The sequence below is a fragment of the Brassica napus genome, chromosome C4, assembly GCF_020379485.1.
Source record: "Brassica napus cultivar Da-Ae chromosome C4, Da-Ae, whole genome shotgun sequence".
In the NCBI taxonomy this organism is placed as follows: Eukaryota; Viridiplantae; Streptophyta; class Magnoliopsida; order Brassicales; family Brassicaceae; genus Brassica; species Brassica napus.
The window spans coordinates 43,205,709-43,225,296 of record NC_063447.1 but is presented as its reverse complement, the minus strand read 5'-3'; the positions used below and the strand labels follow the sequence as shown (position 1 = coordinate 43,225,296).

The following is a 19,588-nucleotide window of genomic DNA, read 5'->3' as shown; positions in this document are numbered from 1 at the left end:
GGTTTGTAAGAGACTCATGTTAGTTACTGTTATTTTACCCATTAATGATTTAGGTATTTATGAAAATGTCTCTTTCTTGAAGATAAACATAAATAATGTTAGCTGGCAAAAAAAAAACATGAATAATGGTATTTAAGATGGGGTAAAAGCAAAACTCTCTTACCGATTTGATTAATTTATATTTAAAATATTTAATATAAGAAGTTTAAATTGTTGCATAATAAATCTATCTCAAATTTTAAATTATAATTATATGTATTTCAATAATATTTCAATTTTTGTTTTTGTTTTTTGTTTATTTTTACATATGTCATTATTTAGAAGACTAATAAAGTTACAATATCTAATATGATTTATAATATATATATGTATTAAGTTAAAATTTTAATTATATTACTATTATTTATATTTTTGTAACTTAAATATCTCTTAATTTTTTTTTATATATTTGATATAGATTTGTTTAAACTGATTCATTTTGATATGGTTAATTCGTTTTTACTATTCAAAACATATGTGTCTTAATACCTAGACATGTCAATTAGGGCCGAAGCCCGTAGCCCGAACCCGTCCAGCCCTAAAAATTACTGGGTTTGGGCTTAGCTTTATAAGCCCAAACAAAAATTGGGCCTTTCGGGCTAAGCCCATTTGGGCTTTGGGTATTTTGGACTTAAGCCCGTTTTGGCTAGGGCCGGCCCGAAAACCCGAAATTTATATTTTAGCGTAAATATTATCCTTCTTTCTTGTAATCGAAACTATTATTAGTATTGATATATTATTTTAATATTTTTATTCAAACTCTAATAAAGCAAATATAAAAGTTGTTAATGCACTTTATTGTTTCATCATTACAAGTGTTACATTTTAAATTTTACAAAAGTACCTTCTTCTTTCATGTACAACATTTTTTTATTTTCAAAATACAAAGTATGAAACGTTTGACCATGTTTATCATAAATTTTGTTCTCTTATATTTTTTTTTGTTTTAATTGATAATTGATTATTTAAATCTTATTAAATTTGGTTTGTGTATAAAATGTTTTTAAAGCATACGAAAAAATAAAAAAATTGTGATAGAGAATAAAATTTTAAACTCACTTTATATATTTTTTATTTTTTTTAAATGAAACTCTTTTTTTTAATGAAAATTCACATGTATTAAAACGATGGAAGTGACAATGACAAATTATTTTTCGAAAAGCCCACAAAAGTCCGAAAAGCCCTATAGCCCTATAAGGGCCGGGCCGGGCTTTGAATTCTAGGCCCAAATTATTTTCGGGCCGGGCCGGGCTCAAATATTTACGGGCTTAGCTGGTTTGGGCCGGGCCGGGCCGGGCCAGCCCGAATTGACACCCCTATTAATACCAAAATAAGATATATGTGTTTTTGGTAATATCTCATCATTTTTAGACACTGGTTAATTATGTTATTACAAATTATGAAAAAATCATATAGACAATAATACAACTGACAATTCTACTTGCTTTATGAGGATTCACGTCTGACTGCATTACTCTGAGCCGTCCTACGAGATCAATTCCTGATTGTATTTCTTTCGCCGTGTTGAAGATCTTTAATAAGCTTTTTCTTCAATATTCTACATAATTTACCTTCTCCGAGAATTGAAATTTTACGTATAAGCATTAACAAACTCTTAGTCAAACCATTGAACCAAGATGCTTTAGGTTCTGTTTCTCTTGGTGTAAAAACATTAATGAACCATTGGTCAACCCAGTTCTCGTGATGTAAAAATATTAATGATATCTTGTAAACTTTTTCTTCAATATTACTTACATGATTCTCTTCTTTTGATCTTGGGACCACCTTGCGCTATGCTGAATATTTTGTTAAAATTAAACAAAATACCAACCTATTGTCCCAATATTCTTGTTGTGTTAGTTTTAATACTCAAAAACAATCTAGGATTTGAATGATAATTAAATGGATGTTTTGTTAAAACCTATTGTCCCAATATTCTTTCTCCAACATATATTGTCTTCATATGATTTAGATTAATAAAAATTTGGTTATATTCCTCAGTTATCGATAAATAAATAAATATATATATATGATCCAACTGAATTTAAATTAAAATTTCCTATGAAACTGCTTTTGTAAATCTGAAACCTACGCGTTAAATAACATATCGTTAGTCAACGCTGTCACTTTGTCTATCAACATAGTTGAATAGTTTTTTTTATCATTTGCTAAAAGGGTTGTTTTTTTCTAGTTCAGAAAAATATTATTTTAGACTTTGAAGAAAAAGATCAATTCAATATAAAAAAATAAATATCCACAATTTCCCGCTCATTGAAAATTTTGAAAGCTTGAAATAACCCTATAGATCTCTAAAGTCTCACATAACTTTTTTTCTTTTAATTAAGAAAAGAAAACTCTCATATTCACAAGAGCGTTCATTCGAGAATTCAAATTTCTCTGTGAACATGGGCGAAGAATCTGAAACCGCTTCCGCTTCCGCTTCCGCTTCAGCAGATCTCCATCTCCTCCACAAGATCGCCAAGATCCTGAACGACACTCGCACTTCGTACGCCACTCATAACCGGAAGCTCAAGGAGCTAGCCTCCCTACGATCCAAACTATCTCCCTCCGGTTCCGACGACGAGTCGCCTCCTCTCCGTCGATTCTCCTCGGTGTTTTTCAAAGCCCTAACCCCTCTTTTCGCAGCGGCGCAACGGAGAACCGCGGCAGCAGAGCGCATCGTGCGCTTCGTGGCGGAATTCGCTTGCCTTGGTAGCAATTCGGATGGTGGCGATTCCGATTGCGACGAGTTTCTCGATGAGTTCCTCAGGTTTTTGATTCCTGGCGCTGTTGCTGCGAACAGAAACGCTAGGTTCAGGGCGTGCCAGATCATCTCCGAGGTATTAATTAAAGGTTCTTTCTCCTCTAATTGAGAAAATGTTATTTTGAATTAAAATCAAAAGATTCTCCACGTATTGTATTTGCCATTGAATGAATTGGAGTTTAATTCAACTTAGAAATAGAAAAGTTATGGACTTTGGATTTGTTTGCAGATAATACTGAGGCTGCCAGATGAAGTGGAAGTGGCGGATGAGCTGTGGGACGATGTAATAGACTGTATGATGGTGCGTGTGCGGGACAAAGTCCCTGTCATCCGTACCTTTGCTGTCAGGTCTCTTTCACGTTTTGTGAACGATCCTGATAATACTGACATTCTTGATTTGCTCCTTGAGGTCCTTCCTCTCGAACAGAATCCCGTAAAAGTTTCTACCTTGTTCCATTTCTATTTCTTCTTTGCTATCATCACTCTTATTATATTGCTAATGTTTCCATTCAGGAGGTACGCAAAACAATTGTTCTATCACTGCCTCCTTCAAATGCGACCACCCAAGCAATCATCGATTGCACCCTCGATGTTAATGAATCAGTCCGCAAAGCTGCTTACTCTGTTCTCGCTAATAAAGTTCCTCTTCAGAGTCTAAGGTGAATTTTGGGCTTAGAGCTTTTTCGAAGATGAGTTCTATGCTTTCGTTTTTCAGTAACAACTGTTCCACACTTAGCCTTATTGACAAAGGTTATATTTCTTTTATTTCCCTGCTTTAGCATCAAGCTTAGGACAACAATTCTGGAAAGAGGGCTTGCTGATCGCGCTGTAAATGTTTCAAAGGAGTGTTTGAAGCTAATGAAAGATCAGTGGCTGTCAAACTCTTGTCAAGGAGATCCTATCGAATTTCTTAAGTACCTCGATGTTGAAACCTATGAATCTGTTGCAGAATCAGCTTTGGAGGTTCTGTTAAGTGAAGGACTGATAATGCCTAGCGATGATAAAAGCATCCAGCAGTACATATCGTCAGCTGATGGTGAAGCTAGAGGTCTGTTGAAGTCTGGAATATATATGTGTAATTTGCTTTTTCTGCATTACCTTATATTTCTTATACACGTGTTAGATGAGAGTACATGTTCTACGCCCAGCATCCAACTTATGGAGCCGGAGATTGCTCTTTACTGGAGGGTTATATGCAGGAACTTGCACAAAAGCGCTCAAGTAAGTTTTCAGCGCACTAGCTACTCATTACTGAGGTTAGGTATTCTTATGCTTCAAATAAGATTTTTGTGAAGCTACAAATTCTGAAAATATACTATTTAGCTTCAGTGAATGATAATGTGCTTAAAATGGATTTTCAGATACATCGTAAGATCTCAAACAAAACAAAAAGTTAAAAGAAATCAATACTATCATAACAATAAAACATCTTTTGTCAGTTTGCTTCACCTTTCCTTAAACGCAGATATGTCCTCTAGGATGTGCATGAGCTTACTCAAAATCCTCTTAGAATATATATAGTCTACTAGCTAGCATTTGATATATTATTGGTGTTCGTGTGATGATTTATATTCTCCGATTGTTGGTTTTATATGCGGGACACACTAATGATGATGAGATGTTACACAGGCAAAGGGTTCTGATGCTGCTACTGCGATGGGAGCTGAGGCGGCAGTTTACGCAGCCGAAGCTTCAGATGCTAATGATTTGCTGGAAAGAATTCTTCCTGCATCAGTTTCTGATTATGTTGTTCTAGTTAAAGCTCATATAGAAGCTGGTGAGTCCAGATAAATTTTTAATACCAAAACTTAGCTGTTTTTGTCTGGGAGTTAGTTACCTTCTGCTTACATATAACTTTCAGGACCGAATCATCACTTTGCTTCGCGGCAACTATTATTGCTGGGCACAATGCTTGATTTCTCTGACGCTATGCTCCACAAGACTGCAAGTTCATTTGTCCAGGAGCTGCTCCATAGACCTTTTGAGCAAGAATTAGATGAAGATGGCAACAGTATTGTAATTGGAGACGGTATAAACCTCGGTGGTGATAAAGATTGGGCTGATGCAGTGTCCAAATTAGCTAAGAAAGTCCATTCTGCCCCTGGAGAATATGAACAACTTATACTTGTTGTTGTTGAAGAACTAGCCAGACCTTGTAGGGAAAGGACTGCGGATTTCCTGCAGTGGATGCACATGCTTTCTCTGACAAGTCTTCTCTTGGAAAATGGGGAATCTTTACATTCACTGCGAGAGAAGGCTATTGAACCAGAAGAGATATTGCATGCTTTGTTGCTTCCAGGGGTATGTTTTCTACTCCTCTGTTTACATTACAGAACCTGGTCATCATTTTGTCACTGTCCAGCTTTCTTGGACACTGCACAAACAAATACTCTTTCTGATATGATTCGTTTAATGCAGGCAAAACACACTCACTTGGATGTGCAAAGGATTGCAATACAGTGCCTCGGTCTGTTTGGTTTGTTAGAAAAGAAACCTAGCGAAGAGCTAGTAAGGCAGCTACGGGTAGCTTTTTGTAGAAGCCCTCCTCCGATTAGTATTATGGCTTCCAAAGCACTAGTGGATCTTGGGATGTGGCATAGCCCAGCCGAAGTTGATAAGGCAATGGGACAAGATCTCTTGTCACAATTTGAGGACGAGAACATTGATTTTGTACCTGTCGACTTGTCCAATGCCGAAGAAGATTTAAACTTTAAGATGCTCGATCTGTTGTATGCTGGACTTGAAAGCGAGGACTGGAGAGCATACACAGAGAGCACTGAGAATGAGTCGGTTAAAGCAACTGTCGGGGAGGGATTTGCGAAACTTCTTCTTCTAGGAGAGAAGTTTCCAAACTTGCCTGCCTCTTTATATCCTTTTGTTTTGGTCAAGCTGATTTCATTATACTTCAGCGAGGAATCAAAGGAACAACTCAGGTATAGGGATCCCGTTTTGTTCGATTGATAACTTTTGTCATCAGAATATCCACTAATGATTTGCTCTGCTTAATTATTGTCCAGGTTCAAACAGTGTTTATCTGTCTTCTTCGAGCACTACGCTTCCCTCTCGGAAAAGCACAAGGTAACAAAGATCATGATATGTCCTTAAGAAAGAGGTTTCATGGCGTGTTTGTTCATATGTTGATTAGTTTTATATAGTTGTCAGCTTAATTATTTGGCATGTGATGTAGGGATACGTGTCAAAGGCTTTTGTGCCTCTCATACGTTCAATGTGGCCTGGGATTGATGATGGAAACTCTAAAAACTCTTCATACGTCGTATCAAATCAACGCAAGCGTGCCGTTCAAGCATCTAGATTTATTGTGCAGATGATGCAAACCCCACTATACAAATCACCACACTCACTAGAAGAATCTATCCAGCCTCCACTAGACCGTACAGAAGAAGGGTTAGCCATACGCATAGTCATCGAGGTTAGTTATATTCCTTTGATAGGTAGAATCTCTTTTCCCGTCATAGTTGGCTAAGAAGTCCCCTTTGATAATATTGTTTCCTACAGATGGTGAGCTTCAAGGCAAAGAAGACTGCAGCTGAGAAGGCATATGTTTTAGCACTGTGCAAAACACTCGTGCTGCTCAATCTAAAATCATCAGAACAAAATGTAATAAGATTGATCAAAAATCTTTTAAGCCGAGTCGCGGACTCTGCATACTCAGAGAAGGACCTTCTTAAGGAAGTGAAACTGGTGCTTGAACATCTAAAATCTTTGGATGATAATCCAAGCGAGGAGCTTTCACAAGATGAAGCACAAGATGAAGCAAAGTCCATCTTCGGTACGTTGATCTTTTGCTTTTGTACATTATACTTTGACTTCACCATTTGCACAGGGTCCACCAAGAAATTAACAAAATTTGGTTAGAATTTAAGGTCCATTTTTATAGAATTAGGGTCCTAGTTTTGCAAATTATTTTTATTACTCTTGAAAATTTAGAATTTGCACAAGGTCCACCAAAAACTTGAGCCGGGAGCTAGATAGTTAGAAGTGATATAGTCTCTCTTTGATTGTTGGTTTCTTTCTAATGGTTATTTACAGAATCACTAGGAGTAAATTACGACATGGACATCACTGCACCTGTAACAGTACCACAGACACCTGCTCCATGCTCAACAAGACCTGCTCCTTCAAGAAGACGAGTAAGAAGGATTGAAGAATCCTCTGATGAAGAAGATGAAGAAGAAACATCTCCTCCACCTTCTGCTCCTAATACTTTGATGACCCGGTCACACAGGGCAAGTAAAACTGCTGCTTTAGCCAAAATAATGGCAAGCAAAGTGAAAAAGAGAGATACAGATGAGGTAATTGAGGAAGAAGAAGGTTCGTCTGATGTTACGGCAGAGGATTCAGATGAATCTGATGAATGAGAATAGAGGTTGTTTGTACGTCTGTTACCAAAGTATATTTTGGGTTTATGTGTATTTTGGGTATAGCATCAATGCTTGTTATGTGTTAGTTGTGTCCAATCCGTTGCTTGTTATGTACGAGTTTTAGTTAAGTTTGCAAATCTCGGATTTGTTATGATCGTAACTTTGATTTTTGAACTCTCCGTATCTTCTCCTTTTTTGCTTAACAAGTCCATGTGGAGATGTAAGTCACATGTGGGCTCTTCCACACTATGAAGTATTAAGCATGGACTACCAAGTTACAACATGTATCTTTTTTTTTTTGGAACTCTACAACATGTATCTACTAATACTATTCTTCACTTCCTCTCCCCGAGCATAACTGTCTCTTCTCTTCTTTATTTTTAATACAAGTGGTTGCAGTCAGCTCAACGCCAGCTCTTGAGATATCTTACTCATCAGAAAGATAAAGAAAATAGAAAATCTAAAAGCTTGTAAGAAAACAATGATTGATGAAACAAGAAACGGTAAGGAAATAAACTAAAGTATCAGGAAAATGGTAAGGGAAAAGTAAAAAAAAACTGTGAAATCAGGAAACAACACCATTTTACTTAAATTTGTGGGACTGCGAAAATCTTCATTGAAAATCACAAACAGAATGGTAAATAAACGATATTATAAAATATGAACATGTTTGAGAAATCGTTAAAGAAAACACGAATTCACGAAATCGAGATTTGATCTATTTCCTTAACTCAATAAATCATCCATAATGTGTGACGGTTCTATGTGATTTCTAAATCTCATGATACAACCGTGACGAGATTGTTTTGTAACACTAAAAACAGAATATGTAAACTATAACTACTATGAATACTCTAGCGAGTTACTAGGTAGATGATTAGGGTTTTTGCTGAAACTTTCTAATTGCATTTATGAGTATGGAGTTATGAAGAGGGTAGTTGCTTTATGTGAAGGAAGATTGATCGTCAAACTAAGAATAACGATAAAAGAAATAATATTCTGGAAATATTTATGTTTATCATGCGAGATGAGGTTAAAAAATATTCCAATAATTATCTGGAAGTATTTTAAAATGATCTTGACATAATCTAAAACGTTTAAATTTATCGAGATATTTTAGATGTAATCTGTTAAGATTTATTAGAAAAGTATGCAAAAATCTTGGTATGAATTTACTCTAAAAAGAACATCTTATTGTGGGCTAAAGCCCACATTCCCTAGTACCCAAGTCCAAGCCTGGCCCGTCCCTGGGACGGTGTCGCGTGTGTGTGTGTTTGATGTTTACATGACCCCTCTCATTCCTTCTCCATAGTGTCTCCACAAGCTATTGAATTTTGATAAGTGAATGCCATATATATACTACAAAAAATTCTTATCATAAATAATGTGAGACTTTTTAATCTTCCATTTCATTTAACTGAAATACTTTTCATTTAGATCCTAAAAGACATTTCCAAATTTCTCTTCACATATTTAAGCAACAATTTTACACAGCACAAAGGCTTATGAAAATTGGATTCCAAAAATTATCCACATGAATATAAATTACTCTAAGCATATGCAGACTCTATTAACTAGAATCTTAACAATAGAATAGACGGAAAGACATACTTTCAAGAGTATAAGCAAAAATTAACTACATCTGAGGTGGTAGCGTATTCCATCCTTGAACTACTCATTGTTAGTACTTGTCGGATCTACATTGCAGGAGGTGAATGTGATATCTTGAATCACCCGAAGTTTTCTGTAAACCTATATGCTTAGTCTTCTTGTAGAGTTAAGTTCTCTATTGTGTTCGTTTTGGCCGTGAAGTTGCATCTGTCGTGAGTGAATTTTGAGAGTATAGCCAGAACTTCATCCTCCTAGAAACTCTCCATTTCACACTCACTAGATAATTGCCATTACTGCATGTCATATACACAAAAAGTATCATGTCATACTCTATATACATATATATGAAAGTTTATGGCCTTATCTCATCAAAAAGCCATTGCTTTACCTTTTAATATTTGTAGGAACCACTATTGTTCATCCTTGTATCTGAGTAACTCTCAGAGCTTTAGTTAGATTCTGCTTAACTTAGTTGCCTTTTGACCTAACATTTTGGAAACTCCAGTCACGTTGGTGGGGTTTCAATCAAACATATTCTTAGTCATATGTAATAAACTCAGCCCCTTAGATGAATTCAATACTTGATCTCTTAGCAAACCTTTGGTAAACGGGTTCGCAAGGTTGTCAGCTGACTGAATGTAATCCACATATATAACACCGGTTGATATCAATTGTCTAATGGTCTTATGTCATCGTCTGATGTGATGCGATTTACCATTATATAGAGTATTCAATACCCGAGCTATAGCCTATTGACTAGCACAATGTATGCATAGAGCTGAGACTGGTTTCTCCCACATTGAAATATCTTCCAAGAAATTACGAAATCATTATGCTTCGTTTGCTGCTTTTTCTAAAGCGATGAACTCATATTCCATAGTAGATTTGGCCAATAAAGTTTGTTTGGAAGATTTCTAAGATATTACTGCACCTCTAAGCGTAAAAACATATCCAATTGTGTATTTAGAGTTCTTTGAGTTTGATAGCCAGTTTGCATCACTGTATCCTTCCAAGACTACTGGTTTTTACCCTAGTTCATCCCATAACTTTTGGTATATCGTAAATAATTTAATACCCTTATTATGACCAGGGGCGGAAGGAGTGTATGACGTACGGAGGCATGTGCCCCCAACTAATTTTTAAAATTTCTTTGACAAATGCTATAAATACATATAAGTGCCTCCAACTCAAATGAAAATAGAATGAATATTTTTTGTGCCCCCTATTAACTGTACTTACGCATCCCCCCTTGTTTATGGCTTTCTAGTTTGTGACCTGGATTACTTGTGTAGAGACATAATACGTTGATTGCATGTGCTAGATCGGGTCTTGTACAGTTGGTTAAGTACATCAGACTTCCAATTATTTGTGCATACACCACTTGTGACACTGCCTCGTCTGAGTTCTTGGTCAAGTGCATTATAGTGTCAAGAGTTTTTGCAGTTCCACTAGAGTAGATCTTAAATTTCTCGAGTATCTTTTCAGCATCTACAAGACCCATGTATTTCATGTCGAACTTACCATTAAGCATGTTCTTGATTTGTTGGATGATATCCTTATTGCTGCCGATAACATGTCATCTATGTACAAGTAAAATAAAATATCCACTAGGAGTACTTTTTAAGTAAATGTATTTATCATATTCATTGATGCTGAAACCATTTGACATCATCACATTATCAAACTTTTCATGCCATTATTTTGGAGCTTGCTTCAGGCCATACACCAACGTCACGAGCCTCCAAAATTTGTGTGTTTTCACCCGAAATCACGAAACTTTTAGGTGGTTTCATGTATATCTCCTCTTCTAAATATCCATTCAGAAAGACAGTTTTATCATCCGTTTGATGTATTTCTAAGTCTCTTAATGCTGCAACTGCAATCAGAATTCTGATTGAAGTTATTCTCGTCACTGTAGAACAAGTGTCAAAGAAATCTAGACCTTCTTTTTGTCTGAATCATTACACCACAAGTTTGGCCTTGTGCTTATCAACTGAGCCATCACTTTCCAACTTGGTTTTAAACAGCCATCTAGAACCTAGCTAGTGTTTTAAACCTTGAAGTAAATCAACTATCACATATGTATGGTTTTGCAGTATTTAATCAAATTTAACTATTGACTTCTTCTTATTTGAATGTCCTCCAGCCCTACAGACATGGACACATGCGGCAACACCAACTCCACTGATGCTATTTCCAAGTGTGAGTCATTTTACAAATATGGACTATCTATTCTGGCGGAAGAAATATTGAAGATCCAGAATTGGATAGAGATCCTTACCCTTGGATTATATGGTACATCTGGAAATGGAGGAACGACAAAATCTTTAGAGGGATACACATGGACCCTTTGGAAACTGTCCGACATGCTGAATCAGAATGCCATGCTTGGTTTGAAGCAAAACAAAAACAGGAAATAATAGTGGAAGTACATGCGCCAGAACAACATACAACCTCTGAGAGGTGTATGATTGATGGATCCTGGACTCATGATGCACTCTTCGGTGGTTATGGATGGACTTGGACAAATGCAAGAGGTGGGATACAACTGTTAGGGGAAAGAAACCAAACTCGAAGAATTTCACTCCTCCATTCGGAGCTAGAAGCTTTGTCATGGGCAATGGAGGGCATGTTACATCATTCGACATGTCAATCTTTTGGAACTGATTGCAAGGACTTGATATCAATGATACAAGATCCAAAAGCATGGCCGAACTTTTCTACGGAGCCGAAGGAGTTGTTCAAGTTGAAGGATTGATTCACGGAATTCTCGATAGTTTTCTTTCATAGATCCCATAATATATCGTCTGATTCATTAGCTAAGATAGCGATATCATTTCATAGGGAATTGTATTTCATTGGTTGTTTGGTTTGGTCTGGTTTCTCAGACCACCTCAAGGTTTTAAAATAGAATAACCGTTTTGAAAGAAAAAAAAAAGACTATGGACTTCTTCTTCCCAGAAGTCTGCGTCAAGGTTAGATATGGTTTTTTCATAAGATTTCGACTCATTATCAGCGAGATATACAATCATAAAATCTTTACTAAAGGACTTTTCCTTACGAGCTCACTTACTTCGTCTTGATTCATTTTCAAAATCTTTTGCTTCAACTACATAAGTTCCAAAAATACTTGCCTCATCAACAAAGGTATTCACATCTATTTCAGCAAGAGTGCGTTGAGGGTATTTTTCTATCTTTATACAGAAACATATCTTCTAAAAATGAAGCATTCTTGGATTCCAGGATCGTATTTATAAGGATGTCTGGTATATCTGATATAATTATCAGGAACCAATAATAACTACTATTGTGTGCATAACAAATGAATAAAGCATCCACGGTTTTAGGTCTAATTGTGACCCTTTTAATATGTGGAACTACGACTTTTGTCAAACACCCCACACTTTGAGGTATTTTTACGAAGGTATGTTACCTTTCCAAAGTTCATATGGTGTTTTGTTTGTTACCTTATGAGGTATTTTTGAAGATATAGTTTGTGATTAGCAACGCAACCCCACAGATTATGAGCTAGCCCATGTTCCTGCAACATTTAGAAGCTTCAACGACATAAGCAACTGGATTTTTATTCATTGAAACTTTGGAATTAGGTAAAACTTTTTCTAATAAAAACACCACTCTTTCTGAGGATCAGCTGGTCGGATTCAGAGTTGATTCCAAAACCGTGCTTACTCATGAGTGATCTAGAGATCAGATGGTTCCTCATGTCTAGAACATGCTTCACGTTGGTGAGTGTAAATTGCATGCCTGAAGTCAGCTTCACACAACTTTTCCAGTTTCTTCAATCTTGGACTAAATGTTATTTCCCATCTTCACTTGATCATCAGTTTTGCTCTTCTGATAGGTATGGACATATGTATATAGTGGTACTTGTGTTGTACCACAATTATTTGGGGTTATTTTCAACCATGTTTCTTTTGTGACCAAAGCACACAGATCAACTTCAATTAGGTTTGCCTGATTTTTTCCCATAATTTTTCTTCGACATTCTGAGGAGCTATGACCTATCTTGCCACAATAGTTTCACTTCCTAGTGAATTTAATGTTTGTGGATGGTTGAGCTTGTTTCTTTAAGCTCGTGGGTGCTTGCTGAGCAAGCTTATTCGGCCAGATTTTTTAGAATCTTGCATTTCCTTCTAATATTCTTGTACTCTGTGGCATTAATATCGTGAGTATGAATTGGCTCTTTTCACGTTTCAGTAACTCATTCTGAAGTATGGTAATCATATTTGCTAACTTGAAAGTCTTTTGCTTATAAACAAGATAATGTTTAAGTTCGCCAAACTTGTATGAAGCTTCTCAATGAAGAAATCCACTATAAACGTTTCACATAGCTTCATTCATTCTTTATCGATCTCTTTATATATCAATTGTAACTCATGCACTTGATCTATGATAAGTCATGAATTAACCATCACAAGTATGAAATGTTTTCTTGTGGTTAATATCCTGCATTAAAGAAATTTTTTTTAGAGCATTCCACACATGTTTGGAAGATTCGGCCTCATTGTAAATATTAAACAGTTAGTTCACCAAATGATTTGAAATAAGGCAAATGAAATATATATATACTAGTATTATCTCCCGTGCTAAAGCACGGGTTACTTTCATTATTTTCAAAATTATCTGATCATAAGTTATAATGATTCAAAGCATAAAAATAAATTTTTATTTTAGTCATATTTTTTAAATCTAGATAACACATGTAAAACGTGATTAAATATCTTCACTGAATATTTACTTGCACCCATTTTCAAATTAAAATATGTTTCTCATATAAATTTCATTGATAGATTAGTAAAATTAGTGATGTTAAAAAAGATAGTAAAATCAACAAACTATAAATAAGTATATACATATGTTTCCCATACAGTTTCACATTTGTCCTAATACAAATTAACCGCACTCTGTTTTGCTAGTTTTCTTCTAACTTTTTTAAAAATGTTTACAAAGCTCCATCTATCTAAACATATTTTAGATAATTACAATTTTAAATGTAATCTGTTTACCTCTTTCACAGGAATAATGTCACGCTGGGAATCAAATAACTTCATGCTTCTAACAGTAATATCCTTTGAAATAAATCTCTGGTTTTCACTCTTTTGTTAAAAATAGAATATAAAATAGAAGTAAACTATGATATCAGCTTGAATCATGTAGAAAGAATCATACAAAGCTGTTTTTAAATGATCGATTTGAATAAAGATATTTGCTACACTCACAACCCATATCAAAAGACAAAGAAAGTGAAACTGTTGAGAAGAATCAAAAAAGTTGAATCGAAAGATAAAAGATAGTTAGCTGAACACTACAAAAGATACGACGTAGTCTTGCCCTGATTTATGAATGGATGACAAAAAAAAAAAAAAAAAACTGAACACTATATGTGAGATAGGCAGTTGGTATCAGGAGTTACTGAATTCATGGAACGTGTGATGAAAGCAGTTTGTGGAAAAACAGTGAATTAATAATTTTGCAATTACATAGATATATGAAATCAAAGAATTTGGTCTAATTTTTTTTTTTTTTGTAAAAACTACACATGTCAAAATCTTATTGCTTAAGTGACTTGTGTTTTAGGATATAAAGGATATATATATATATATATATATATTGTTTTTCTAAAAATTACTTTTGTGTTTAACTACGAGTTTTAAGTTATTTAGCAAAAGTAACTAATAGTAATTATTATTATTAACTATAAACTTCACTCGTCTTAACTTCAATATTTAAAGTTTTTACCGGCACTATTTTGATTTTGTGATATAATTTTTCATGCTAAAAATGCTAAATAAATGACTGCAAGTATAAACCTTTTATAGTTTATTTTAATTTTGTCTGGAATTTAGAATAACATTTTTTTACAACAAACAGCTATTCTATTACTCTAATTTGAGCTTGATTTGTAAAATGAAGAAATTAAATAAGATTAAATAAAGTGGTACAAGACTTCCTTCGAGAGCAAGCAATGAATTTCCTAAAAAGATGAAGTGGAAACTCGATGAGTGCGATGTTACAGTTGGAGAGCCGTGTCTTCGTTCGAAAAAGGTTTCGTCTCTCTTTGCAATTCTAATTTGTAAATGTAAAAAAAACTGCGGATTCTTTTATGAACACTGATTAAAAAGCTCTCTGGATCACCCACCTACCCTAGTCCCTTTGAGAATTATCAGCACAAAAGAAAGAAAGAGAATATTCAGCTTTTCAATTTGACATGATTTTGTATGAAAGATTAATCATAATTATTATTTTTCAATTAGAGAACAATAGGGTTGGCTCATTAATTTGATCAAGATAGGAAGCAAAAAAAAAAAAAAAATTGTAATGATTGTTGTTGGGGGGGGGGGGGGGGGGGGGGGGGGGGGGGGTGGGGGGGGGGTGATCATATTTATTTCTACGGCACCAAATTCAGAGCAATCAAGTTTTAATTTTTTTTTTGAAACCACAGTTCTTAAAATAATCTACAGCTGTACAAGTGCTCTGCAGAGCCAAATATCCAAAGCAAATTTTTAGTGCTTTCAATAAAATTCTACAACAATTTTTAAAACCACACCAAAAAATCTACAGATTTTTTTCTACAGCAAAAAATTTAAAGATACAGTTATTACCAATCGGACCCGTTGTTTTGAGGGTAATTTACTTTTTGAAGTATGTGAATTTTGATGTTATTTTAGGTTAGATTAAACTAAAATATAAGTTTAATCCCAGCTAAAAATAGAAATATCATATATTAATATAATCGATTACAAGTTTACAACTGCACGTCCAATTACAAAACTATAAATTATATGTAATACAAAAGTAACCATAATCATGAAAGCAACCAATTGATAGCAAAATTCACGTTCAATTGGTTTTAGTAAATTTTACCCCTTTAGGGGTTGACTGGTTTCACCCGCAAACACAGCGGTTTGTAGCGGTTGTTGGCGGTTTGCAACAATCACTCAAACCACCATAAACTGCTTCAAACTGCTGTAAACCGGTTCAAACTGGTCTAAACCTCATAAATTCAAAAGGTAGTTTCAGCTAGCGTTTGCGGTTGCGGGAAAGTAATTTTTTTTTAATAATATAAATACAAAATAAAAGCATTCAATAAAATTTTTAAAATTGAAATTATAAAAATACTAAAATATATCTATTATATTTTAATTAATATTATAAAATTTTATAATAAAATAATTTCTATAAATTAAAAAAAATTATAAATTTCTTAATATAAATTTTATATTTGTTATATTTGTTATAATTTTATGATTTTTGATATTTTATAATAATATTAATTGTAAATATTATTAATTTATTATTTAACCGATATTACATTTAATAGTTAACCAGTCATAAGTATCTTGCAAACACACTAATTTCTAACCGCAACATTAGTCGTACAAATCTCTTAAAACCGCTAGAAACCGCAACTATCAATATCCGCAAATTTCCGCAACCGCAACCGCTACGTTTGAACCAGTCAGGCCCTTAGTCGAACTTTACTTAGTGAACTAATTATCTTTCGGACTCGAATGTTGATTATTTGAAATTATATGAGTCTGTAAAAGTCGATGACAAAAAAAAAATTAAAAAAAAATTGAAAAAGATTTTATTTGAAATTATTGTCTCAACATTTGGACGCCTTTAAAGTTACATTTAATTTTTAGATAAGTAGTGATATAGTAAATCATATAAAGCAAGCACATAACAATGATAATTACTGAAATTAGGAAAACTATTACTTTGCGAAAAGCTTAATTTAAAGCTTCGTTAGTCAAGCTACACAAGTATATAAAACTAAGCCAGCCACATCTTAGTGCTGAAATATAATTAAACCTTTCATTTTTTTCGCATAACTACCTTATACACTTTAACTATGATTTTATGCGCCTCACTAATTAGCTGGTTTTGAGATCACATCGATCCTCTTAACATTTATCGATAGTTTGATTATAAGCTCAACTACTGCAGATTGTGAAATTAATTAAACAAAAGACTAAATATTACTTAACAAAACATTCAAATATATTGGGTAGTTGTTCTTTCGGAAAAAAAAAATCGAGTAATAGTAAAATCCATTTTAATTAAATAGACGAGATCACTGATTAATATATAATACTCCCTCCGTTTCAGTTAATTGTCGTTCTGGAGTAAAATTTTTGTTTCAAAATTAGTGTTGTTTTATAATTTCAATGCAAAATTTATTGACTTTTTATTCTACTTTGTTTTTCTATTGGTTGAAATCTGATTATATGTATTGGTAATTACGTTTTTATTTAGAAATATGTAAAATTACATTTTTTTTCTTAATTTGTGTATCGTAATATAAAGCGACAATTAAAATGAAACGGTAGGAGTACCATCTAATAGGATGATTTTAATGAGCCTTTTGTAATTAAAATTAAAACAAAATATTAAAAGAGAGGAGAGGGACTGCTTAAAATTTCTTAATAGGAGATTTAAAGAGAAACTCATGATCCAAATACTGATTTTGTAGTGGCTGAGATTTAAATAAATATGAAATTTTAATTAGATAGTTAATTAAATTGTTTCAAAAAAAGTTAGTTAATTAAATTTTATAATATGCGTTGGGGCTGCTCTAATTCACTGAGGTTTAGTGAATTTCTTATTGTTTTCGCGCATTAAGCTTAGGAATACATTTATTTGCTAATATGATGGCCGGTTATAGTTTAATAAAGTTTAGAAATAACCCAAAATATTGAATAGTTTAGTACAGTTGGAGTTTTCTTATTATGATATCAATTATAACCATGATAAACTTGGCTATTTACATTTACTAAACTCCCCAAAATAATAGTAACACCTCATTATTACATAACACAGACATGTCAATTAGAGCCGAATCCCGCAGCCCGAGTCCGTCCAGTCCTAAAAATTATCGGGTTTGAGCTTAGTTTTATAAGCCCAAAAAAAAATTGGGTCTTTCGGACTAAGCCTGTTTGGGCTTTGGGTTTTTTGGTCCTAAACCTGTTTGGACTAGGGCCGGCCCGAAAACCCGAAATTTTATACTTTAGCTTAAATATTATCGTTGTTGCAATCAAAACCATTATTAGTATTGACATATAATTTTAATATTTTAATCCAAACTCTAATAAAGTAAATATAAAATTTGTTAACGCACTTATTTTTTGATCATTACAAGTGTCTCATTTTAAATTTTGTAAATGTAATTTCTTCTTTTATGCACATCATGTTTTTTTTTTCATTTGTATGAAACGTTTGACCATGTTTATCATAAATTTTATTCTCTTATATGTTTAGTTATAATTTATTTTTGATTATTTAAATTTTTTTAAGTTTGGTCTGTTTATAATATGTTTTTAAAACATACGAAAAAGTAAAACATTTTTGATAAAGAATAAAAATTTAAACTCTATTTATATTTTAAAACAAAAAAAAATGAAACTTTTTTAATGAAAAATCACATGTATCAAACGACCGAAGTAACAATGACAAATTATTTTTTGAAAAGACAAAAAAAAAACCCGAAAAGCCCTATAGCCCTATAAGGGCCGGACCGGACTTTGAATTTTAGGCCCAAAATATTGTTGGACTGGACCGGGCTGGGCTCAAATATTTACGGGCTTAACGAGTTTGGGCCGGGCCGGACCAGCCCGAATTGACACTCTTAATTACATATTCATAATACATTAAAACTCTATAACACAGCCTTTTGGCCCTTTTCTTTTCCAAGTTAAAAAAATAAATAAACACAGTTTTTTTTTTTGCAACTTAAAGACAATTTTTCTCCTTACTTTTTTTTACTAGACTCCCTTTTTTTGATAAAACATTGTACATAATTCTGACGAAATAGCGCGGTATCAGAAAATTCCGCATTACTTTATGTCTTAGGGTACAAATGGTAAAAACAGTTCAAGCAGTGCAGATCAAGCATATCAACAGGAAGAAGTGCAGATCAAGCAGGACAACTGCAGATCAAACGAAACAAATGCATAACAATCGGATCAAACATATAAAATAATTTATTATAAATTATGATTAGAAAAAGCAGTTTAAAACAACAAATTATATATTAAAACAATAAAAATTACACCAAATATTAAAATAAATATCTCAGATGTTGTAGAATCGGCTAATGCTTGTAAAACTATAATATACTTGTACTTCTTCTATTTTCATTCTAGTTGATCAAGTTTTTCTTTAGAAAACGCTAATATTAAACTCTTGGTTGAACTTATCACTGAAAAACTTTCTACAAGTGGATGTAGGATTTTTAAAATGGTAATTGGTCATGAAAATTAGTTGATCATACAACTTAATAAATGCTCATTCTCGGTTAAGTGTCCATTTAAAATTGTCTTATCTCAATAGATTTACAAAATTTTAATCATTTACCTATATATTAACTATTTTAAAACATAAAAAAAAATATCAACTACTTATCCGATTTATGTAGGAAGATTTATATCTTCTTCTTTGAAAAATGTTGTGTGTTTATCGGTAACTTGACGTCATGCTTATAATTTTAAAATGACACAATAGTATTAGTGTGAGCTATATAGTTTGAACTAATCATCGTACGCTATTTAGAAAATCAGATATATTTTAAGTTAATTGTTTGTAACAAAATTATTTATTGGCCAAATAAAAAAAAAAAAAAAAAAAACAGATCAACACCACCAAATGTTAACGGCGAGATCTCCCGCTTTTTCCACAAAAAACTAAAAATATTGAACTGCTTTTAAAAACAGAAAAAGGTGAATGGCGTTTGAAAAGCAATTCTTCCACAAGTGTTGACGATCTGCCTTTC

The 19,588-nt window shown here is 33.5% G+C and overlaps 1 protein-coding gene across 1 annotated transcript; it reads left to right on the top strand.

Moving 5' to 3' along the window:
* The first annotated feature begins 2,363 nt into the window (after window positions 1-2,363).
* Window positions 2,364-7,364, top strand: LOC106407100 (condensin complex subunit 3-like). The gene is made up of 12 exons (XM_048754778.1): window positions 2,364-2,879; window positions 3,033-3,236; window positions 3,317-3,462; window positions 3,583-3,851; window positions 3,927-4,024; window positions 4,433-4,580; window positions 4,665-5,104; window positions 5,222-5,736; window positions 5,821-5,881; window positions 5,991-6,233; window positions 6,320-6,593; window positions 6,854-7,364. The coding sequence occupies exons 1-12, from the start codon at window positions 2,445-2,447 to the stop codon at window positions 7,180-7,182; spliced, it is 3,162 nt and encodes a 1,053-aa protein (XP_048610735.1). The 5' UTR covers window positions 2,364-2,444; the 3' UTR covers window positions 7,183-7,364.
* The last annotated feature ends 12,224 nt before the right edge of the window (window positions 7,365-19,588 follow it).

Coding starts and splice junctions, on each gene's coding strand:
- LOC106407100 (XM_048754778.1), top strand. CDS start 2,445: ATGGGCGAAGAATCTGAAACCGCTTCCGCTTCCGCTTCCGCTTCAGCA. Junction 3,463..3,582: donor GTTCCTCTTCAGAGTCTAAG/GTGAATTTTGGG, acceptor TCCCTGCTTTAG/CATCAAGCTTAGGACAACAA. Junction 5,737..5,820: donor GAATCAAAGGAACAACTCAG/GTATAGGGATCC, acceptor ATTATTGTCCAG/GTTCAAACAGTGTTTATCTG.